This window comes from Phascolarctos cinereus, unplaced genomic scaffold (genome assembly GCF_003287225.1).
Source record: "Phascolarctos cinereus isolate Bilbo 61053 unplaced genomic scaffold, phaCin_HiC Scaffold_1;HRSCAF=81, whole genome shotgun sequence".
In the NCBI taxonomy this organism is placed as follows: Eukaryota; Metazoa; Chordata; class Mammalia; order Diprotodontia; family Phascolarctidae; genus Phascolarctos; species Phascolarctos cinereus.
Genome location: NW_027555514.1, coordinates 189,574,189 through 189,599,633, shown reverse-complemented (window position 1 = coordinate 189,599,633; position 25,445 = coordinate 189,574,189). Strand labels below are relative to the sequence as shown.

At 38.3% G+C, this 25,445-nt stretch overlaps 1 protein-coding gene across 2 annotated transcripts in view; it reads left to right on the top strand.

Annotated features, from left to right (window-relative positions):
- BORCS5 (BLOC-1 related complex subunit 5) overlaps positions 1-25,445 on the top strand; it is a 94,072-nt gene that overhangs the window by 42,127 nt on the left and 26,500 nt on the right. For both annotated transcript variants that reach the window (XM_021001519.2, XM_078155803.1), the window contains one exon: positions 16,618-16,775. In XM_021001519.2, the coding sequence (XP_020857178.1) occupies positions 16,618-16,775 (158 nt within the window). The remainder of the gene's footprint in view (positions 1-16,617; positions 16,776-25,445) is intronic.

The window sequence follows — 25,445 nt, the reverse complement described above, 5'->3', positions numbered from 1 at the left end:
GTGACTTGCCCAGGGTCACATAGCCAGTAAGTGTTAAGTGTCTGAGGCTGGATTTGAACTCAGGTTCTCTTGACTCCAAGGCCAGAGCTCTATTCATTGTGCCACCTAGCTGCTCCTGCAAAATCATATTCTTAAAGCACAAGTGTGTTTGTGCTCCACACCTCCTACTTTTGCTCCTTCTGAGGAAACTCTGGAGGCTCCCTATTGCCCTAAGGATCAGATTCAGACTCCTCTGTTTGACATGGGAAGAAATTCCTTCACAACTTGGTTCCAGCCTCCTTTTCCTGATTGACTACATGTGACTTCCCATTACATACTCTGAAGTCTAGCCAGATTTGTCTTGTTGTTACTCACACATGACATTCCATTCTTCTGTCTCTGTGCCTTTGCATATGCCATCCACATCCCTGGAATGCATTCCCTCCTCATCTCCATCTGTTAGAATCCTTAACTTCCTTCATTGTACAGCGTGGATGTTACCTCCTCCATGAGACTTTTCCTTGAAGCTAGTGCCTCATTTCCCCTGAAATTATCTTGCATTTACTTTGTATGCATTTTATATTGACTTATACGTGTAGATGTTGGGCTTTTTTTGTTGTTTGTTTGTTTTGCAAGGCAGTTGAGGTTAAGTGACTTGCCCAGGGTCACATAGCTAGTAAGTGTCACATGTCCGAGGCCACGTTTCACCTCAGGTCCTCCTGACTCTGTTATCAGTGCACTATCCACTGCACCACCTAGCTGCCTTAAATCCTTGGCTTCCTTCAAAATTTGGCTCAGGCACCATCTTTAGTATTAAGGCCTGTCTTGATCCCCTGAATTTGCCTTGTATTTATATAATATTTCTATTTATTATAGGCACATGTGTCATTTCTGTAATAAAATATGAGCTTGAGGGTAGGGATTGTTTACATTTTTGCCTTTTTATTCCCAAGTGGTGTGTTTGCTTTCCAGTGTCTTTCCTTTCTACCTTTTCCCCACTTTTATAGTACTTTGTAGTATTCTCTTCAGTACTGAGAATTTATTGGGCAAATTGAGGAATATATATTATAGCTTTACCTTATATTAGGTACATTTGGGAAATGTTGAAATTACCTAGAGGGATCTGGCTAATTTTAACAATTAGATGAATAGTCGTGTTTATAACATCTTTGTTCTGAAGACCTTGAAATTTTTAGAAAAAGTGGCACTGGTAATAAACATTCTAATCATTATGGAATGTTACAATGACCTACTGAGACATTTGGGAAGACAGAAATGACTGGGGTAGAACATAGAGGTGAAAGATGTCTTTATTGTCCAGTTTTTGGCCTTATCCTGATATCTTTTAGCACCTTCGGCTCTGCACATGCTTTTTTTTTTTAAGGCAGGCAACATATACCTCATGAGCTAGGTTAACGGTGAAGAGTGGAACGTGACAGGAGAGAAAGGAAGATGGTGAAGACAGAGAAATGGGGATGGGAACAGAAAAGAGCAAAGAAAAAAGTGAAAAGACAGTCTTAAAGACGGAGTCATGAGAAAGAGAAAACGAGGAAGAGAATAGAGAGAATGAATGAAAGAAATATTTATGAGGCATAGCAATTCACAAACAGCTCACAGATCCCAGAGCTTCCATGTAAAACCGCTCTTGAAGAAAGAACTGTGGTGACCACAGTACTGTAAAGGACAACATTTGGAACTATCCTCAATTCAGTGACTAATCATGACTTGAGAGAGGACTGATTTCAAAGAATGCTTCCTGCCTCAAAGAGGTGGCAGGCTGCTATGGACGTTGTTAGACACAATGGACATCAGTGGCAGACATTGTTAGATGCAGCCAATGTACTGATTTGTTTTGTATAATTATACTTCTTTCTTACAAGGGAGAATTCTATAGGGGGCTGTGGTTTGGAGTCATTGGGAAATGACATCAATGTAAAAGAAAAAAGACTGTCAATAAAACATTTTTTTAAAATCCTATCCTCTTTAAATGTGAATCAGTTGAAGAGTTAAAGTTAAAAATCAGTTGAAGGGCATAAATTTAATTTAACATTGTAGCATTGTTACCTATAAAACCAGGTCTCAGGACCCAGAGGCCAATTTGTTCTTATAAATTATTGGAATTGGATGTGGTGAGACTTGTGACTGGGATATGATTCTGGAAAAGGCATACCTAATATAGAAAGAATGGCATAGATAAAAGATAAGAGGGGGAGGGGCAGAGCAGAGTAGCATTGTTAACCTAGACTCAATCAGTGAGTATTTATTAAGCACTTACTAAATACCAGGCATTCTGATGGGCACAGGGAATGCAAGTAAGTACAAAGAAGGGAACAATCTCAACTCCTGAGGAGCTTATGTGTCAATAGTAACCAAGTAAATAGAAAAGTGTAGACAGTATAAATGTAAAGTCAAATACAAATACATACAAAGTCATTGAATACGAGGTCAGGGGTGGGCAACCTGCGGCCTTGAGGCCACATGTGCCCTTCTAGGTCCTTGGGTGGGGCCTTTTGACTGAGTCCAAGTTTTACAGAACAAATCCTTTTATTAAGGGGATTTGTTCTGTGAAGTGTGGATGTAGTCAAAGGGCAGCACTTACGGACCACATGTGGCCTTGAGGCCTACAGTTCCCTACCCCTGCCCTAGGTAGTTTGGAGCGAAGGTACTAGCAGATAAGGGAATCAGGAAAGGCTTTAAGGTGGTGCTTAAGTGCATGTTAAAAAGAGAGAGAAACTGTGTCACAGGCATTATATGGTAGTCACGGGGGGACTTCAGTTATTCAAGCATCTTCTGGTACTCTTTTGTTTCCAAAAGCAGAATAGCTAATAATCTCCTGGTTTCTGTTGATGGTCATTTTATCCTTAAAACTGTGGAGGAACCAATAAGTGGAATTATTTTACCTCTTCTCACCAATAAATAATCTTGTTTCTGGGGTAGAAATGATGGAAAGCTTGGGAGAAATTAACTATTCCATTTTAGAATTTGTGATAGAGACGAGGAGAAAAGTGTGGGACAGCCGAACATATAACCTAGATTTTTGGAGGGCAGATTTCAAAGGGATCAGAAAAAGAATAGATAGGAGCCCATAGACTGACAAGTCTGTTTAAATTAAACCAGGAGAGATGGCGAAGCCTTTTAAGAATGAAATTCTGAAAAAATAAAGAGAAACAAGTCTGATGAGGAAAAAAATCAGGATTCTGCTATCTCTGTGTGAGTACAAGGAACTAATACATACAGAAAATGGAGAATGAATACAAAAATATGACCCAGTGCTCTAGTAATAGTGTCAGTGTGGCATAAGGTCAGAATGAGCTGAGGCTGGGGGTAAAAGCTAAGAATAGCAAAAAGGGCATTGTTTTTTAAAGCTATATTGAGGAAAAGAGGGATGTGAACAAGAATGGCTAATTAGGGATTTGATATCTAAGGAAATTAGGGACTGTGTAATAGAGCGCTTATCTTCTCTTGATGAACGACATCCTAGAGACCTGAAATAGCTGGCAGATGTTGCTGAGCCACTGTTAGTGATCTTTAAGAGATTAAAGATAGAAGGGCAAAAATACCACAGGACAGAAGCAGGAGGACAGATGTTCCCTCAAAATTGTCCAAAAAAGGAAAGAAAATATAATTTGCAAACTCTGAACCAGTGAACTTGACTTCAATTCCTGACTAATAAGGAGATAGTATACATCTTAAAATAAGATACAGTCTTACTATAGAAACCCCCAATATCACTTCCTTATAGAAATTATTATGGTACTTTGACCAGGATGGTAACAAGATAGCAACATCTTTTATTCCAAAAACTGCTCTAGGAACTCAAAAGAGCATAGTAGGAATAAAGAGTTATTACTAAGAAGAATCGTGTTTTTTTTTTTTCAAATAGGGGTCAGATCAGGATCATCTGCCATGTTGCTGGTGAATTTTAAAAGAAGGCCACAGCAAAAATCAAAACGGTTAAGTCACCAGTGCTGACTTAGGTACATTATACATTCGTTTCATCAAACTTTGCTTGGGCCTTCACCACCACAAGGCAGTCCTTTTATTCCTCCCTAATTAATTCCTTATCACTCCCCACAGGAGCTATTCCAAGCTTTCCTTTCCTTCTTCAAGCCTTCCATACCTCTCCCTTCTCTATCTCTCTCAGCTGAGGATTTTGTCTTTTACTTTACTGAGAAGATGGAGACCATTTAACATGAACTCCCTTTTCTTCCTTTTAAAATTCTTTGAAACCATCTCCTTATTCTTTCTTCTTTCCCTTTCTATAAGATTATCCAGCCACATCATGTGCTAAAGGAAATGGTAATTACAAGGAGTCCATATGGATTCATAAAAAAACAGGTTAGGCTGACTCCTCTACTGTTAATTCTTTTTATGATAGACTTGCCAGATTGGTATCTCAGGGCTGAATGATACATAGTTTGCCTAGATTTTAGCAAAGCATTTGATAAAGTCTCTTACATTATTCTTGTGGATAAGATGTAGAGAGATGAGCATTATGCTCTACAGTTATATGGATTTTTAATTGGTTGAATGACTAGACCCAAAGAAAAATCATTAATGGATGAATATCAACTTGGAATTAAGTAGTGGAGTGCCTTAGGGATATGTGGTTGGCCATGTGCTTGGCTGACATTTTTATCCATAAAGGCCTAGATGTCATGTTCATCACATTTGCAGGTGACGTGAAGCTAATGAGGAATAGTTCACATGTTTAGTGACAGAATAGGAATCTTAAAAGTTATTAAAATTGGGTCAAATATGATAAAATGAAATTTAATAGGAATAAATGTAAATAAAATTAAACCAAAAATTCAGCTTAAGTTGAAAAAATTAACCTCACAAGCACAATATGGTAGAGTTGTGACTAGATAGCATCTAATCTTGTAAAATGCTGGGGATTTTAATGGATTACAAGCCCCGTATGAGTCTGTGGTGCGATGTGACATCCAAAAAAGCTAATTTGATCTTAGACCCTGTTGAAGGGGGCATACTATCCAGGATTAGGGAAAGGAGTCTTGCTGTGCTCTAGTCTGATGACATTACAGTAGAGTATTGAGTTGAGTTCTTGGTGTTACATTTATTTATTTATTTGTTGTTGTTGTTGCTCTTGTTGTTTTATAATTAATTTATTTTTAGTTTTCAACATCCACAAGATTTTGAGTTTTAAATATTCTCCCCCTGCTACTTCTTCCCCCTGCCCCTAGACAGTGTACAATCTGATATAGGCTCTGCATATACATTCATGTTAAGCATATTTTCCCATTAGTCATGATGTAAAGAACAATTAGAACTAATGGGAGGAACCACGAGAATGAAGCAATAAAACAAAACAACAAAGGAAAAAGAGAACAAATAGTATGCTTCCGTCTGCATTCAGACTCCATATTTCTTTCTCTGGGTATGGATAGCAATTTCTATCAGAGTCTTTTGAAGTTGTCTTAGATTCTTGTGTTGCTGTGAAGAGCCAACTCTGTCAAAGTCTGTCATCCCATAATGTGGCTGTTGCTGTGTACAATGGTCTCCTAGTTCTGCTCATTTCACTCTGCATCATTTGGTGTAAGTCTTTCCAAGTTTTTTTGAAGTCTGCCTGCTCATCATTTCTTATAGCACAGTAGTATTCCATTTCATTCATATACCACAACTTGTTCAGCCATTCCCCACTTGATGGGCATCCCTTCAATTTCCAATTCTTGGCCACCACAAAAAGAGCTGCTATAAATATTTTTCTACATGTGGGTCCTTTTCCCATTTTTATGATCTCTTTGGGATACAGACCTAGAAGTGGTATTGCTGAATCAAAGGGTATACACAATTTTATAGCCCTTTGCTCTGCAAAATGGTTGGATCATTTCACAACTCCACCAATGCATTAATGTTCCATTTTTCCCACATCTTCTCCAACATTTATCATTGTCCTGTTTTGTCATCTTAGCCAATCTGATAGGTATGAAGTAGTACCTCAGAGTCGTTTTGATTTGCATTTCTTTAATCAATAGTGATTTCGAACATTTTTTCATATGACTATAGACAGCTTTAATTTCTTCCTGTGAAAACTGCCTGTTCATATCCTTTGACCATTTACCAATTGGGGAATGACTTGTATTCTTATAAATTTGACTCAGTTCTTTATATATTTTAGGAATGAGGCCTTTATCAGAGACACTGGTTGTAAAAATTCTTTCCCAGTTTTCTGCTTCCCTCCTACTATTGGATGCATTAGTTTTATTTGTGCAAAGCCTTTTCAATTTAATGTAATCAAAATTGTCCATTTTGCATTTCATAATGTTCTCTATCTCTTATTTAGTCATATATTCTTCCCTTCTCTGTAGATCTGAAAAGTAAACCATTCCTTACTCTTCTAGCTTACTTGTAGTATTAGTCTTTATATCTAAATCATGTACCCATTTTGACTTTATCTTGGTATGGGGTGTAAGATGTTAGTCTATGCCCAGTTTTTGCCATACATTTTTCCAGTTTTCCCAGCAGTTTTTGCTAAATAGTGATTTCTTATCCTAGAAGCTGGAGTCTTTGGATTTGTCAAATAGTAGATTAGTAAAGTCATTGACTGTTGTGTCTTGCATACCTAACCTATTCCAGTGATCCACCATTCTGTTTCTTAGCCAGTACCAAGTAGTTTTGATGATTGCTGCTTTATAATATGATTTAAGGTCTAGTACAGCTAGGCCACCTTCCCTTGCATTTCTTTTCATTAGTTCCCTTGATATTCTGGACTTTTTGTTCTTCCAGGTAAATTTTGTTATTGTTTTTTTCTAGCTCTATAAAATAATTTTTGGTAGTTTGATTTCTATGGCACTGAATAAGTAAATTAATTTAGGTGGAATTGTCGTTTTTATTATATTATCTCAGCCTACACATAAGCAACTGATATTTTTCCAGGTATTTAGATCTGACTTTATTTGTGTGAAAAATGTTTTGTAATTGTGTTCATGTAGTTCCTGGTTTTGTTTTGGCAGGTAGACTCCCAAATATTTTATAGTGTCTACAATAATTTTAAATGGAATTTCTCTTTCTATCTCTTGCTGTTGGACTTTGTTAGTGCTATATAGAAATGCCAATGATTTGTATGGGTTTATTTTATATGCTGCAACTTTGCTAAATTTGTTTATTATTTCAAGTAATTTTTTACTTGATTCTCTGGGATTCTCTAAATACACCATCATATCATCTGCAAAGAGTGATAGCTTTGTTTCTTCTTTGCCTACTGTAATTCCTTCAATTTCTTTTTCTTTTCTAATTGCTACAGCTAACATTTCTAGTACGGTATTGAAAAACAGTAGTGATAATGAACATCCCTGTTCCGCCCCCCCTCCCCCGATCTTATGAGAAATGTTTCTAGCTTATCTCCGTTGCTTGGTGTTGCATTTAGAAAGGCCATTGTTGATGGAGATGATGCAAGGAGGACAGTTAGGAAAGGTCTTAAGGTCATGCCCTATGAGCATTGGTTCGAAGAACTGGGGACCTTTAACCTAGAGAAGAGAAGCCTTTTCTGGGACATGATAGCTCCAGATATTTTCAGATCTGTCATGTGGAGGGGAATTGAACTTGTTCTATTTGGACTCGGGGAACAGATGGCATCTATTTTGTTTCCAATTCTTTTTTGCCTGTCTGTGTGGTACATTTAAAAACATTATATAGTTTCACTTTTTATATCTCTTGACTTTGCATATTTTTGGTTTTGCTGCATCTGATAACATGATTGCAACTCTTGCTGTTTTGAAATCACCTGATGAATAGTAAATCTTATTCCATCTTCTCATTTGCATTCTCCATGAGTCTTTACCTTTTTTTTAGATGTTTATTATATGCAGCAATTTGTTGGGTTAAATTTTTTTCTTTTAATCAGTTCTACTACTCTCATTTAGTTGGCTTGTTTAATCTTTTCACCTTTAAGGTTGTGATTTTTCTGCTTTTTCTTTCCTCCATTTATTTCTTTTGTAATGATTTTTGTCACCTTCTTTTAAAGTCTGTACTTTGTCCTTGTTATTAGTCTTGCTTGCAATACTTTGATACTCATGTGTTCATACAAGCTTTCCTCAGTTCTTAGTTGCTTGCTCTCACTTAAGTTCCTTGAATTTACTTAAATTGCTCATTTGTCTTTCTTTTTATTTATTTTTCAATAAGGTTGAGGAGGTGAGTGAGTAGAGTGATAAGATGCTGTGCCTAGATGCATTTATCAGTTAAGAACATACCTTGACTGTTCATCAAGTGTGAATAATATCTGAATAGCTCCTTAGGTGTGACAGATGGTCTGTTTAGATTAGATGAAGGAACTTGCTCATGGCTTCTGGAGCCTTAACTCAGAACCCAGGACATTTCAGCAAGCAGCCAGCCAGTAGAGAATATTCCAGCCAAACCTTTAAGAAGGAACCACTTGGAGAGGAGAGCAACTTGACTTGAGCCTCGGTCTCCTTTCTGCCTTGGCTGTCTGCCTGCCAGAAGAGGACCATATGAACTTCAAAAACTCCAAAGGATTTGAACTTTTCTTTGGTGTCCTAGCAGTGTTCCCAGAACACTGGTGTCTGGTGTAACTGTCTGCACTGGGAGCGAAGGACAGACTGTACAAATGAGGAAAAGCAGATTCAGGGATCTACAAAGAGCTCAGGAGAAATGTTATGCTATGCCAAAGGGAACTTGAGGATTCCAGAAAAAGCACTTCTAGGAGCTGTGAGTTAACCCTTTGCCATATATGCTCTCTAAATTTGAACCCACTTTACCCTGGATTCTATTTGTATCAGTGGGAGAGCATGTCATATTCTTTTGGGGGTAGTGTTTTGTGCCAGCTATACCACCACAGTAAATACCCATTTCTAAAAACTAGTTAAATCTAATGACAATCATGTGGAGGAACACACTGGCGGGGGCTTATGCTTTATAGTACTAGAAAGGTCCCATCCAATCTCTGAGAGCTAACCCTAGAGACCTAATAGCCAGTTTCTGGGGACTTGATACCTTAGTTCAAGTGGCAGTTAGGAGAATATCTGGAACATAAAATGTATGTCTGGGTTAATCAAGAATAAACATTAGACCCCTCACATTCGTGGGGACCCACTGGAGAGATTCTTCACCTGGTACTCTTTTACTGGATTTTTTTCCCCTCTGTTGTTTTAGACTGCAGTTACACAGTGGCCATTTTTTTTTTCTGATTTGTTTCCTTTATAAGACAGCCCCCTAATGAATTGGCAATTGGGTCCCCAGAACTCAACTGCCACTTGTCTTCTCAGAGTATACAGAGTTAGCCCTGAGTGGTTGGAGGTTAGGAAAGTATGTCCACAGCTACACTAAATTTCTGTTTCTCCCCTTGATCCTCTGATTTCCCCTTCTGGTTAAGTGATGGATTCAAAATCTTCCCTCTCCTGTCTCCCTCTAACTTCTTATTTTAAATGACATTCTTTTGTGGATTCCTTTTCCAGTTTTTCCTAAACTTTGTCACCTGATTATTTCTCTTCCCTTCTCTTCTGAATATCTTCTCGAATTGATGGACTTGTTCAATTTTTATTCTTTCTGTATTCCTCATGAGGGCAGTATCTTTGATGTGCCAAAATTGAATTCCCTTTTTTACCCCATTTCTTTATTATTTGCATCTGAAAATCTTAGGCTTTCCCTCCTGTTTTCTGCTGTACTTCAATCTCACACATATCCATTCATAAAGGAAATGATGTAAAATGGAAGCCATGTCATGTGGTGTGAATCATTCCATGCCCTTGGTTATGAGACCAGGTCCTCCCTCTTGTCTCTAACATGATTATTCTTCACTCTTAAGGCTGGAGGTGGGGCTGGCTTCCCATCTGTTGGCAGCTCCCTGCTCAAGGGTGCCTGGAGATTTCAGACCTTGTTTACTTCTTCTTGTGCTGGCTTTTCAATTCCTTGGCACATCTCTTTTCCAAGTGCCCTAAAACTTCTGGCCATCTTCATGTTCAATTCTGGAATGAATGGGAGAATTTATTGAAGTTTCACTTTGGCTTCTTGATCATCGGTCCATCTGGTGTCCTTTTAAATCTTTACTGAAGAGTTTGAGGGGATCACTATCATCTTAATAAGGAATTCAACATTTAAAGGCACTTTTTGGTGTGTCTTTTTGTAAAGTGGAGCTTTCTTTTGTAATTACTCCCAATTTATCTGATTTGAAAGACTAGGTTTTTGTTCATTAGATTGTCTTAAAGTTGGGGTCACTCTTGCATTAATTTAGTTCTTATCACAATTCAGTGAGAGGCCAAGTATTCCATCCCAGCACATTAGCATTTCTTCTTAATTCCATTAATTGAGTATGCTTTCTGTCCCAATTCAGCAGAAACTGCCCCAATGTAATCCCCAGCTGTCTGCTTCTTTTTTTTCCGTTTCAGAGTGATGGTTGGGGAAAATGCTACTTGCCATCTGTAGCATGGATTATAACTCTTTATAAAATTTTGTCTTAAATTTGACTGGATTTTGGTACCAGTTTACCTATTTTAGGGTAACTCTTACAGGATATTGTATTATTAAGAAATATATCTCCTAATGAACTGTTTTTCCAAGTCTTCTAGACCAAAGTGTTTACCTATAAGACAGAGTTTCAGGTGGTTGTTAATATCTCAATCTGAGATCATGACTCTTTGTATCCAAGAGAAAAGAAAAGAATGGGTTTGTGTGTGTGATCGTATTTTATACTTTGAAAGGAAGCATAATATTTTAAGGCATTGTATTTGGCAAAGTTTTGGGGGTGAAAAGTGTTATTGGTATTGGAATTGTGTGCAATATTTATAATTCTGGTGGGAAGGTTATCCAAGGATTGTTATAAAGATATGTTATAGACATAGCCATTTATGGCCACAATAATTAAATGCTATTAAGAGTCATAAATGTATGTTGTTTGTCATTGAGAATTGATTGGTATAGGGTTTTTTCCCCTATAATGTAATTAAGTTTTTTTCATAATGCACTAATGCAGTCCATGGGTAAGATTTGCTGAAGGTATTTGGATACCTCACTGAAGATACCTGATCAATTCTGTAAAAGAGAGATTTATTTTCTGCTTACTTTCTCCTATCTTATCCTTTCCTAATTACCCTAGCTGCTCTTAAGACAAGACAGTAGCAATGGTATAATAGTTTTCTAGATTTGGGAATTACAGTCCTCCTAAGTTTCTCTCCCAGGTCCTCTGAGAGAGCCCACGTGTTTTTTACTTAATCACTGGTGGTTATTAGAACAGGTGAGTGACCTGTAAGTTAGGGCTGCTTCTTAACTGACATTCCCATAGCTGTTTTAGTGACTCCATCATGATTGGGCCAGGAAGAGGTACTTTACCCATGATAAATACTGGAAATTGGTTGTCACTCTGTGGACTGCTAGTCTATTGGGGTATGAATCCTGCCTGTCCAGACTCAGAGAGTCAGAGATCCCATAAGGCTTAGAGAGCAAATAAAACGGTTGTAGCTCCAGGGGCATGACCTCTTTGAAGTATTTCCTGATGTTGTGGCTGATAACAATGATCTAGGAGACTTAGGATTGGAGGGTAGACAAACACAGGCGCTGAGACTTTCATTTTTCTAGTTTAAAAAACACTAAGTAAAAGAGGGATCATGATATAATAGGTGAAGAACTGGCCAGGGAGTGACTGGGTTCAAGTCCTGCCTCTGACTGAGATTAGCTTTATGACCCTGGTCAAGTCATTTGACTTCTTATTGTCCCCGGCCACTCTAAGAAGCTGAGGTCCAGAACAGTTGTTGGTCTGCCTTGGTAGAAGTAATTTTCTTACACTAATGAAATTGTAATTCCAGAGCCCATCTCCCCTCAGACTCCCAAGGCATCAGGATACAAGAATGTCTGTGTGTGTGTGTGTGTGTGTGTGTGTGTGTGTGTGTGTGTTCTCTTATAAGTAAAATTGATTGTGGAATAGCACGTTGGGTACTCAGTAAGTGTTAGTCAAATGAAGGAAATCACTTAATAATTGTTCGGATCATTTTTATGAGTAGGGTCAGGCCAGAGTATGTTTTTCACAAATTCTTTTGTCTGTGTCTTTATAATAGCTTTTTTCCAAAATAAGATTGATTCTGTTTTGGAAAGAAGTGATGCTTATTATACGACAAAAATGTAAGTCCTACCACTTTTATGATACAGCCCCAGCCCAGAAATTGGATAGGCCTCCTAGAGTCAAAGAACTGTGCTCAGTAAGAGCCAGGCTTAGCACATATATGGGTCTGTACTTTGTGTTAGAACAACCGTAGGTTTTTTTCTACCTGACATTTCAGAGGAGGAGGAATTGGTCAGCAAAATATTTTCCAAAATCTGACTAACCCTGATGATTTTTCCATCCGACACTTTACACAAAGAGGTAGGTATAAATTATGGCTTATTGAATCTGTAGAATACTTCTCTTTAGTTCTCCTCCCCTCTCTCTGGCCCCTACTTCCCTATTTCTCTATAAACACAATAGTTTCTAAAGGTTTTTATTAAGAAATATTTCCAACATATAGAATATATAAATTCTAATCCTGAACATTCAGGATCTGTTAGAACAGACTTTGAATTCAACATTATACAAACATTTGAATGCCTACATTTTCTGTAGTCCTATATTATTCTAAGAGGACAGAAGAGATAGAAGTCAAAGACATTGTCAGGAGCTTACAGTGTATTTAGGGGGAGATAACTTCTTTTTGCAAAAATACAAGTCATTACAAAAGTAACATGCTCTATGATTAACAGCTTTTTTAGCATACATTATTTCATTTCATTCTATACCATAACCCTGTCACCGGTGCTAGTAGCATCTCTACAGATGGTAAAGCAAGGCCAACAAAATAAGGGACTCACTCAGGGTTATACAAACTGGTGGGCAGCAGAGACTAAATGAGTATGTAGGTATCCTTATTCCCTCCTGGTCCTGGACTCTTTCCACTCTACTTCACTGCCTTCTCATACAGTACTCTGTTAAGTATGTGGACTGAGGATGGCAGAGTGCAGAGGGACTATCACCTCCTTACTCCTGGAAGCTGTGTCTCCTAATGCAGTCCAAGATCGTGTTAGTTTTTTTGGCAGCCATCCTACTCTGCTGATGCATTGAGCTTGCAGACCACTTAAACCCCCAGATCTTTTTATAACAAACTGTTGCCTGTCCTTGCCTCTTCCATCTTGTACTTGTGAAATTGACTTTTTTGAACCAAAATGTGAATCTTTACACTTAGTCCTATTCTACTGAATCTTATCAGGTTCAGTCCAGTACTCTCAGCTATCAGAATCTTCTTGCATCTCAACTATGTCATTGAATGTACTAGCTATTCCTCTCAAATGTTGATAAGCATATGTACTTCCCTGTGCCTCTTAATAAATGCTTACTAATGGACTCATTGACTGGAGAAGCATATTTAATAAGGATATGCATGGGAAGACACCTCGAGTGGTTTCAGCTGATTGAAGTTTCCTTGCCTGAGTTTCCCTTTGTGGGAAACCCAGCCAACCATCAGCATGTACCTAGAGGCAACCAGGGAGTACAGATGAGAAAATGCTGGATCTGGAGTCAAGAAGACCTGAGTTCAAATCCAGCTCCAGACACTAGTGTGTGACCCTCGACGAATCATGTAGCTTCTGTCTGCCTCAGTTTCCTTATTTGTAAAATGGGGATAATAGTCTCACTCATTTCCCAGAGTTGTTGTGAGGATAAAATGAGATAGTATTTGTAAAAGAGGAAGTCTTTTCCCCATTTGAGGGGCTTCTTCCTTTCTGTAGGATTTGTGTAGATACCAGTCCCTTGTGCCTGAAAACAAATCACCTCCCAACAATGCAACCTCTTGGAGGTATTATACTAGCAACAATGTGGAGGGGCTGGTCAGCCACGGATATAATAGCGATAGGCTACAGTGGACTTGATTCTGCCATTGCCCGTGCTAATGTTCACTCATTGCCCCTCCGCTGCTAACTGGGTGGGCCTGGGCCTGGGCCTCTGCCCACTTGCTCCTGCCAGTCACTGCTTCTGGGGCATGCGTCTGTGCCACCTGGCTTCCATTGCCACTGGGTCTCATCACATTGTCTACTCTGGGCTCCTACTACCCCCTGTGCCATTTTCAGGAGCTACCACTGCCCAGTGCTGAGCAGAACCTTTTCTCATGCTACAGGCTGACTTTGTTCTCTTATGCTAAGCCCTATGATGGAGCCTCCTACTTAGAATGTTCCTGCAGGCCTGTGTTGCCACTGCCCTTCTGTGCCTGTTAGCAGTTTTGGACGTACTGCTGCTGCTGAGGCTGACTGCCCTCTTATTGGTAGGGCCAGATGCTACAGGCTGTAGTATTACTGGCCATGTCTGGCCTACCGTAGTATAAGGTCAGGGGTTCCCCTTCCTACCAGTGGCCATCCTCCCCTTTGCAGGAGATTCCATTGAGGGACCTAGGAGTTCCTGATAGCTCCATCTCTCATGACTGCCATCAACACTGGGAATGTCCAGCTTAGGGTCATCTGCCTTCCTAGCCAAGAGAATGGCACAAAGCAAAACAAAAAGATACAAAGCCAGAGATTCCTCTGGGCCAGTACATGTGCTCTATCTGCTGTGTACAAACAGTAGCTATTTCTGACAGGATAGGAGAGTGTCTAGGTCCTATGATCTGTAGGGGCCCCTCCCTGGACGTTCCAGAGAGGGAGACAGGAGTTGAGTTTTCAGTTCACAGTTTGGAAGTGAGAATAGAAATTCTCCTTAAAAAAAAAAGTTTAAACTGACGAAGCTCAGATTCTAGATGGACAATTTCAGAAAGGTCTCTCGGCTCCTGGGGAGAATTAAGTATTGCCCTTTCAAGTGCCTCCCCCAGTGGCTTACATCAAAGAATCAGAGCAAAGTCTGTTAGCACATTTCTGGTTGGCCTTTCAAATGCCAAATTAAAAACAAAGAAACAACCAAAAAACTCAAATGGCTTCTTCATCACAGTTGTTAGACAATCCCTAAAATTCCAGGGATCTTGCTTGTTTTGCATTTTCAGTGGGGTCTCTCATGTCACTCCACTCATACTAGTTTGCTACGTCTAGATACAATTATAGGATTGAAGACTGCTTGTTCCGAAAAACCAAACGTGCACACACCAGGATAACTTCTGCATGGGTGGGAAGGACCTTCTTTACATTGGCCTCCTCTGAGGCAGTTTGGTAATGATCATTCGCAATACAAAGGCATCCGTTCCCTGCCAGACCCACAGTTGGTGGGTCTAAAAGAGAAGTTACTGAATTGTCTTTGAGGTACAATTCATGAGGACAAAGAGTATGTTTACATTGGTCTTTCCTTGCTGCACTGCCATATACACTTTACTCTAATCTCCCAGGGGTGGAGGAGGCCTCGTGGTAAATAACCACTATCTGTGTAGGCAGAGCCAAAAGCACCCCCAGAAACTTCTAAGCTACTTTTCTCTGTGTTGCCCATCCCCCACTTCTTGCACAGCTACACCAGTTGTTCCAAGGTGAGCCTAACGTAGGTTATGACCTCATAGTTCATGTTCAATATTAGAATGAAATGAGCCACTTTTAGGTAATAGTTAACAAAAGGATATTTACTTAGCATGAGAAGGCTATTTAACAAAGATTTGTACGTAGGACACCACAAGTTGATTTAGCTGAGTAAAGCTTCCTTCCCTGAGTTGCTGTTGGGGCCCTCTGGCCAAACAAAGCATGTACCTGGAGCTTCTTGTGGCTGTTTGTTACTGTTGGGAGCAGGCTGAGTCTTTAGTCCCCTGAGCCAATCAAGTTTCTAGGATGGTTCTAAGACTTTTAAAAAAAACTAGCCTAATTTGCAGAGGGGTTCGGGTTGGGTTAGGGTATTGCTTCTACCACAGGCTGCCTTGAGAGACAGCTTCTAGGAATAGGGAGGTGATGGTCTTCCTGTACTCTGCTTTTGTCAGTCCTAATTTGGAATACCATGGTCAATTCTAGGCATCAGTTTTTAAGAAGAACATTGATAAGCTAGAGAGGATTCCAAGAAAGAAAACCAGGATGGTGAAGGACCTTGAATACATGTTATGACAAATGGTTGAAGAACAGGAAATATTTAGCTTAGCAAGGAGAAGACTCGGGGTAGATATGGTCTCAGTGTCACATATGTTTGAAAGGCTTTCATATGGAAGAGGGATTAGACTTGTTCTTTTTGGCCTCAGAGTACAGAATCAAACAGGAACAATGGGTGGAAGTTAAAAGAGGCAAATTTAAGAACTTCCTAACAATTAGAGCTGTGTAAGAGTGAAATGGGCAGCTTGAGAGATGGTGGGTTCTCCCTCCTTGGAAGCCTTTAAGTAGAGGCTGGAGCAGCCCTTGGTGAGTATGTCACAGTAGGGCTGCTGAGGTCCCTTCCCGCCCCTAGGAATTCTGTGATGGAACTTCAGGAGTGTTCATTTCTTTACTAATTTGTTTTTAGCATCAGCTTCCAACTTCTTGTGTAATTTATTCCTCTTTATTAGGTAAGGTAACCATTTTGTCATTAAAAATTAAATTAAAAGCAAGAAAACCAATAAATCCCCAGCTGCCAAAACTCTTGGTTTTGAGTCTAGAGGTAACTGAGTTGTCTGATTCTAGAAGCAATAATAAATGACACTTTTTCTCCCTCTACAGACGTTCAACAACTGCCTGATCCATGAACCTGTTGTTGGTACGATTTATTCTTTCCCCTTTTTTTAGGGCTTTTGAGTGGCCAGACATCTCCCACAAATACCAAATTGGAGAAGCTAGACTCTCAACAAGTTCTCCAGCTCTGTCTCCGATATCAAGATCACCTTCATCAGTGTGCAGAAGCTGTTTCCTTTGATCAGAATGCTTTAGTTAAACGAATCAAAGAGGTAAATTGTGCAACCTTTTTTTCTTCCTCCCTTAAAGTAAAATTGCTGACTCATTTTACTTGTGATCCACTTTGCATTCTTAGTCTTTTCTTTGGTACCTGTACTTAACCAGTGATCTTTGAGCTCCATGACTGATGTTTGTTTTTTCTTCTTCAGAATTTATGTGTTCCTGGGTTTTTGATGGATCATTTCTCTATCATTTATTGTGCATTTTTTGTATGCAATCTATGTATACGTTTCAGAATGACACAGTGGACAGAGCACTGAACTGGGAGTCACAGGACCTAGGATGTGGTCTTGTCTTTGCCTGGTTACTATGAAACTGGGACAAGTTACTTCAGCCCTCTGGGTATCAGTTTCTTCATTTGTAAAATGAGGTGGTTTGACTAGGTGATGTCCATATTATTATACTTGCTTCTGCATTCAGTCGGTTACAGTCTGTTGTTTTGTTTGAAGAAAATCTGGCCTCATGTAGATATGAAGTTGTAAAAGAAAGGAGCATTGTAATAAGCAAATAACATCTTAGTATTATTAGGAAAGGGCAGCTAGGTGGCACTGTGGATAAAGCGCTAGGCCTAGAGTTAGGAAGACCTGAGTTCAAATGTGGTCTCAGACACTTACTAGATTTGTGACCCTGGCCAAGTCACTTCACCCTGTTTGCCTCACTTTCCTCATTTCCTCATTTGTAAAAGAGCTAGGGAAGGATATGACAAACCACTTCAGTTTCCTTGCTAAGAAAACCCCAAATGGGGCCTTGAAGAGTCAGACACGACTGAAACAACTGAACAATAATTACTAGGAAAATTATTTTGATTTTCAGGATCATTTGAAAGAGTCTCATGGACCCCCCTCCCATGGGTATGCAAATGACACTTTGAAAACTACTGGTCTAGCTATCATAATAGCTATTTTGTCTATGCACAACTAGGAGGGAAGTTCCTTTAAAGCAGATACTTCCCTTTTTCCTTCTCTTATTTTTTCTACCACAGCTAGCATAGCTTTTTGTTCATTATAAGCACTCTGTTGGTGTGTGGATTTGTAGGAGTTATCACTGATACAGGTCAGAGGTAAAATTTACTGCTAATTGAAGATCAATTAAAAATCAACATAAAATATCTTCATGGTTTTAAACATTTTAACCAATGAGATATTATAAAATTAGGTTTATCCTTGATTTACCTTTTCCCCCTACCTTATCTTTTTAGGAGTTTCCTCAGTTGTGTAAAGTGAAGTATGTGTGTATTCTTACATGAAATTTAATCTAAGTCATACATTAAAACACCCAACAATATTTGCCCCTCTGGGGACCGTTCATGATATCCTCCTCGGTTAATAAGACTGACATTGAGTGTGGTCAGTCAACCATCAAGCATTCACTTAATCCCTAAAATAATCTAGATAAGTTTTTAACCTATGGTCCAGGAACTTTTTAAAAACTATTTTGATGACTGTAGTTCAACATAATTGGTTTCTTTTGTAAGTTTATTTATCTTTCCTACAAAGAGCCATATTTAGATACTTAGAGAGCTTGAAGAGATCTGGTTTAGGTAAGTATTTAACTGTATTCTAGGAAACCTGATGTGTTCTGTATGTTTTGACTAAGTGTTCAGGGAGATGTATATTATAAGTATATTTGATGTATACATATTTCATATTTTAGAAGAAAACATAGAGCTAGCATTGAAATGTATTCCTTGCACCCCAAAATAGTGTAGTCATATCTCCCCAGTATCAACAAACCAATTAACATCATTAACTTTTACAAAGTGATATTTACTAAGGAAGAATAGCATGGACTGATGTACAGTATCCTCCCCAGATTTCTGGAACATACTCTCCCTTAAGTACAAGGGAGTGTTTTTTTCTTCCAAAAAAGGGAGATTGGTATACGATGCTACTCTATATCTTCTATTTATTGACGTAAGAACATGTTGTTATCCCCTTAGGAGCTTCCTGAAGGCAGGAACTGTCTTTTTTTTTTTTTTGCTTTTATCCCTAGAGAATAGCACAGTGCCTTGCTTATAATAGACTCTTAATGTTTGTGGGTTGATTGATTTTTTTTCTGCAAAGAGCCACATTTAGGTACTTAGCTTGAAGAGTCCTGGTCTAGGTAAAGTGTTTCCTCACTGTACTGCAGGAAGCCTGATGAGTTCTGCATGTTTTGACTAAATGTTCAGGGAGAAAATTTTAATGCTAGCTTTTTGTTTTCTTCTAAAATATTAAATGTAAAATATGTAGGTATCTAATATACTTATAAATCCTTTTCTTGGTATGAAAATAGGCTAGCCTTCCTTTGTTTTGCTCCAAAATTTGTCCTATAAGGTTGTTACTTTAAGTCAACCCTTTATTAAGTGCCTACTGTGTGTTAAGCATCATGAAGAGGGATCTAGATGACTGGACCTAGAGTCAGGAAAACCTGAATTCAAATCCAGCTTCATACACTTACTATCTGTGTGACCCTAAGCAAGCCATTTAACCTGTCTGCTTCAGTTTCTTCATCTGTAAAATGAGAGTAATGATAGCATCCACCTTCTAGAATTGTTGTGAGGATAAAATGACATAATATTTCTAAAGTGCTTTACAAATGCTGGCTAATATTTATTATTATTATTATTATTATTATTATTATTATTATTATTATTATTATTATTATTATTATATATACCAAAATGCCTTCATGGAGCTTAATAGTTGGTGAGCTGTAATACAGCTACACATAGCTAAAATATAAAATAGGGCATACTAAATATATGAAGGAAGTATAAGGAAAGTCTAGTATAAAATCTGAGAAATGTCTTACCCAGTGTCACAAGGTATTTAAAGAGTTTATTGCTGGATGTACCTAATAAATATTCACTTTATTATTCAGTCCTGTGGCATGGATACCTCTTGGACAGTATTACATTTGTTACAGGGCATGAGCATCGCCATCCTGCCTGTTTTCTGGCCATCTGTGTGTGCTAACTCAGGGCTTGGCCTCTTTGGAAATGATGAGGCTCCTGGCTGCTTCAGGTCAGCCATGTGTGATTCAGTTCTGAAAGACTAAGGCACCATGGGTATAATGAAGCCATTTTCTTATTGGCTGCTAAACAGGAAGAGCCACTGACTTAGTGGGCCTTTAAAAAGGATAATAACCCTACTGTCAACCTCTTCTCTTCCCATGTGATGATCTGTTAAGTCAGGATTAGTCTAGGCCCTTCCCTGGCAGGGTAGGGAAGGAGGCTTAGCCTTTCCCAACCTTGGTTAAACAGTTAGTATTTCCATGTGGTAGTTAGGGCATTGGGCCTCTGGCTGCCTCTTTTGTTTTGCTTTTCTTTGCCTGATCATAGGGTATTGGACAGTGATTCTGAGATGTATGTGTCCAATCTTGGAAGCACCTTCATGAGTTGGAGGGGTTGGAGATTTTGGGTCTCTTGCTTAGTTGGAACTAACTAGTGTCAGGTGGGAGTTCCTGCACCAGAGAGTTCCTGCATCCCACCAAGAGAATGAGCTCATTCCCTGGCCTGGTTTACCAGAAGACATCTCCCTTGAGGAGGACAAGGTATTGTAAAATGTTTATGGATCAGTCTCACAAATTCAGTTGTTGTGTCCTTTGATATTTTTGTAATATCTGTAGGTTCATATTTATGGCCAACTCCAAAGATTAGTAATTCCTTGCCTACATCATTACCTAGTAAACAACAGTTTATTTCACATGCAACATTCACCTTTTCATAACATTGATTGATAATGAGAGTATTTGACTGATCATAATATGTAATTGAACTAGCTATAGTCTTTTACTGAAGTGAGACTTTAAAACCATATTCTAAACAATTGATGTTTATCAAGTAACCGTAGAGCATATGCAAATTAGGAACAACAGCATTCCATTTGCACATCCCCAGGTAGAAGAGTAAGAGCGTTCCAGTTAGCACCATCAAATAACCAACCTTCATCTGCAAATGTAACAAAGGGATGTATTAGAACAGGTGAAATGAGACACAAAGAACATAAAGAGAGGCAGAAGGAAAAAAAAGCAGAAATAAAACAAATGAAATACAAAATTGGAAACTATTAAAAAAACTTCAAACTGGAAACTTCAGTGAGAGAGAAAAAGAAAACAAAATAGGATAAAAAGGAAATGAAAGTGTATTTCAAAAGAACAAATCTATATGTCAGAATTATAAAATTCAATAGGAAATAAATATCTAAATAATATCAAAACCAGTGAATTAAATTCAGCTCCAAACTCAAAAGAATTAAAGGGGTAATGACATAAAACAGTTTTTTAAAAAAGAGAAAATTTAAGAAAAGAAAAAAATAAAAATTTCAAAGTATACTTATTTCTGATCTTGTACCACTAATAAAGGAAAATTCTGCTTTAAAAAAATCAAGAAGGAAATAAAGTAGAATTTAAACTCCCAAGTACAGAAAATATAAGAACTTCTAAAAAATAATGTGTTTTTCCTGAGGCAAGCCTCTACTTGTAATTATGGCTGGAGTTGGAGGTGGGTAGCTTAGATATAGGTGGAGGCTTTCTCTCCTCCTTTCAGGTAATTTTTCTAGTAGACATCCTAACCTACACCCAAATTGGCGGGGGAGGGGAAGAGGTTGGTTATGTGAACCTGCTTCTAGAAATGGGACAATGGGGAGGAAATATGTCTCCAGCTACTAAAGCCTCTGCCTCTGAGGGAAACCACTCAAGCTCCCTACTTACTATGATTGCTTGCACTTGGGGCTCCTCTTCACCCTTCTAACCTACTTGCCTTTTTCTCTCTGAAGCAAATCCTTCAGTGCTGAGTCATATGTGGCCAGCTTACAAGTGCCTAGAGATTTCATCATCCCCAAAGTACCCAAGCTCTGAGCTAACACAGTAAGTTGGCTAGAAAAGCTGCCAGGACAGCTCTGCACTTGTCCTTTTAATATGCATTATTGAAATTTAACTGAGTCTAAAATTAGTTTTGTTTTGAGAGTTTTGTAACACTCCTTGAAATAAGTCAGGTTGCCCTAGGTTGTTGCAAAACCAGGATTGGAAGTCATTTCTGAAATAGCTCTGGGAGGGCTAAGAAGGCTTACATTGTTTTAGGAGGTTTTTTTTCCCCATGGTGATTTATTTTTCCTGTTTTCTTATGTATGAGCAAACTCCTGAAATGCACATATAAAAGCATGTACCTGTTTCTTCTCATTCCAAAACCAAGTGTTGAAATTAGTCACTTCCAAAATGAACAGAGCAGAAGGAATAGCTTTGATCAAACATGAGCTCACTCCGTTTTTCCAGATGTTTCCTGGCAATTTGGTTAAAGAGGTTCAAGGAAGTAACTTAATGCTACAATGTGTTGAAAAGGGGGAGGAAATGAATTACCAAAGAGAATATGTATTAATAGAAGTTCAATATGTGGACAAATAAAAGCACATAAAGTTATAGTACCTGCATTCAGATCTAAAGGAAATGTGATTATAATTATTACTGCTGCAGATAAAAACTAAAAGTATTAGATAAGCTTTTTTTGTGATGAAGTTAGTTTCATGCTTCCATATTAGTATTTTCAAATTTGTGAATTTTTATTTTTATTCCTTTCATAGTCAGCTGACAGTTACAATTAATTTTCATGGGTGCTCTGATATGGCCAGTCATCTAGCAAGTGTTTATTGAACACTTGCCCAGCACTAGACATTGTGGAGGAGAAAGGAAGAGTAAGACAAAAATCTCTCCCCTTGGGAAGTTAATAGTTGATTTGGGGAGACAAAATTAACATATGAAGCAAATAAAAAAGATTTTGTAAAGATTAAAAAAAAGATTTATCCTGTTTGTAGTTTGTTTATATGGTTACCTGGATATTGACTTCCCCATTAGATTGTGAGCTCCTTGAGGGGCAGGCACTGTCCTTTGCCTCTGTTTATATCCCCAGTGCTTATTAGCACAGTGCCTGGCACATGGTAGGCACTTAATAAGTGTTTACTGACTGACTGGCTAATTTGTGTGGTTCAAGGTGCTGTAGGCATTAGATATCATTAGCCTGAAAAAGATGTGGCAATTAAGTGAGGCCCTTAAGGAGTGGGGAGGAAAGGGGTGGAAGGAGAGAGGACATTCCAGCCAAGATATGGAAATGAGTAAAATTCTGAAGGTAGGCATTAGCATGGGATGTTTGGAGACTGAAGAAATTAGTCTTATTCTTTTGAATATCTTGGAGATTGGTTCACATAACTGTTCTCATCCATATTAGTTCCACCCACATTTATAAAGGTTCCTTCTATCCTATTAGCCATATACATAACCCTATATTGTTCATGACAGTAGTCAAAAGTACATATGTAGAGTCAATTAATATGTATGGAGAATGGCTGAAGAATGAGTGCTTTAGTTAACTGAGTATTATACCTAGTCATTTTTAGAAAATTAGATTATGAGGAAGTACCCTGTTTTTATGTCTGTAAAATGATAGCAGTCTCAGTTTAGTCAAATTTTGTTCTCACCCCCTCTCACTATAATGGATTTTTTGCTTTAAAAAAAAACCCACCTAAGAGTTTACTTTTTATATTCAGAAGACACTTCCAGATATTATATAGTGTCTAACTTTGTATATATGAAGTATTGTTATAGTAATGTAACAGATTTTATGATTATGTGGTTTAATCTGAATGATTAGGTTCTGGCTATCTATTTCAAATTCCGAATATATTGAAATTTCCATGTATCTTGCAGCAGGAAATATTTACAGATCATTTACAAACAAAATTTCCTGTAAGTATGATTTCATGTTTTCTTTAGGAAGGGAGACAGTTTCCTGAAACAAAATACTCCTTAATGGCATGACATCCTTCATCCATGAAGGTGATACTCCTGAACCATAGCAAGGGAAGCTTTAAGTTATTCCATGGCTGTGAAATGACTGGCCAGAGTTGTAGTTACAGACCATTACTATGTCATAAAGCAATAAATTAATTGATGCCAGTGCTATTGGTGTACAAATAATAAATTTGATCTTAACTTTAGAGGCAGCTAGGTGGCTCAGTGGATAGTGCTGGACCTGAAATCAAGAAGACCGGAGTTCACATGCAGCCTCAGACATTTATTAGCTGTATGATGACCCTGGGCAAATCACTTAACCTCTGTCTCAATTTCCCCAGCCATAAAATGGGGATAAGAATAGCGTTCACCTTACAGGGTTGTTGTGAGGATCAAATGAGATAATTTTTATAAAAGTGCATAGCACAGTTTTCTGAGGACCAACCTAGCTAACTCTATATAGATATATCACTAGGGTAGTAGGCTGGCCACTTACCTAGTGATGATTTTTTTCCTGTGGAAGTTTGTGAAACAAAGACAAATAAAAGATGGCCCTGGCCTCAGACACTTGACACTAGCTGTATGACTCTGGGCAAGCCCCTTAACCCCGATTGCCTCACCAAAAAGCAAAAAAAAAAAACCAAACCAAAAATGGCCCTGAATTCTGTGTGTCCATTCCTATCCCCTTCTACTTTTACAGTAAGGGTGGTAGAGTAGGTAAGGGAGAGAGAAGGCAGAAGGTTTTAAGAAACACACAATTTGTGGACCATATTTAAACTTTGTTGGTATTAGATCCTTGTCCAGTGACCATCAAGTAGACATATGTAGTGCTGGAGGAAGTGAATCATATCAATCTTGAAATTCATGTTATAAACAAAACCAAAAGAAAGAATAAAATTTCTTCTAAATGGACATATGGCTGCCAGGAGAGGCAAAAAAAAAGGAAATCTGCGGAGTGGGTTTTATCATATACCCAAAGGAAACAAGAAACATTTTTTCATGGGATATTGAGTCATCATGTACTAATGACAAGTATTTGCAATAAGACAACCATGAAAATAATTGCATCTGATTTACCAAGATGGATTGCTAAGGATGATTACTTGATAATTTCAATGTAAAGATTAAAAAAAGGTGATGAGACACTCAACACTTACTAGCTGTGTGACCCTGGGCAAGTCACTTAACCTCAATTGCCTCACCAAAAAGCAAAACAAAACAAAAAAAGGTGATGATCGGGAGTAATGTATATGAAAGATTGATTTAGGAAGAAGGAATAATTTGAAGACTACTTATGAGATTTATGGTTAAGATGGCAATAAAGTAGATCATAAAGAAGCCCAGCTCTCCTCCATAAGCCCCAGCAACTATCTGAAAAGGGCCCCAGGAAGCCCTGATAAGCCTAAGGAGAAACACAAGTAAACTTCCTTATTCAGTATATAACTTCATAAAAAGATAGAAGCTATCAGAAGCTGGTAGACAAAGGTTGCTCAGGAACGAGTAGGAGATCAGGGAAATGGGCCACAAAATGGAGATCTCTACCAGGGAAGCTAGCATGAGCTCCATCAAACAAGCCTGAACCCTTCTGGTTCACCTTCTTTTTTTTTTTTAATTTTTTAATAATTTATTTTGATTTATCAGCAATCACTTCCATAAGCTTTTGAGTTAAAACATTTTCTTCCCCTCCTTCTCCCCCTCTGTCCCCAAGACGTACAGAATCTGATACAGGCTTTATATATACATTCCTATTGAACATATTTTTGCATTAGTCATGTTGTAAGGAAGAATTAGACTGGTTCACTTTCTGAATCACCTTCTGGTGATTGACCTGGATGGTTTGGGCTGAGGGAGTGTCATAAGCCAGTACAAGCTGTAGTTATCAGACATCTAAGACCATATCC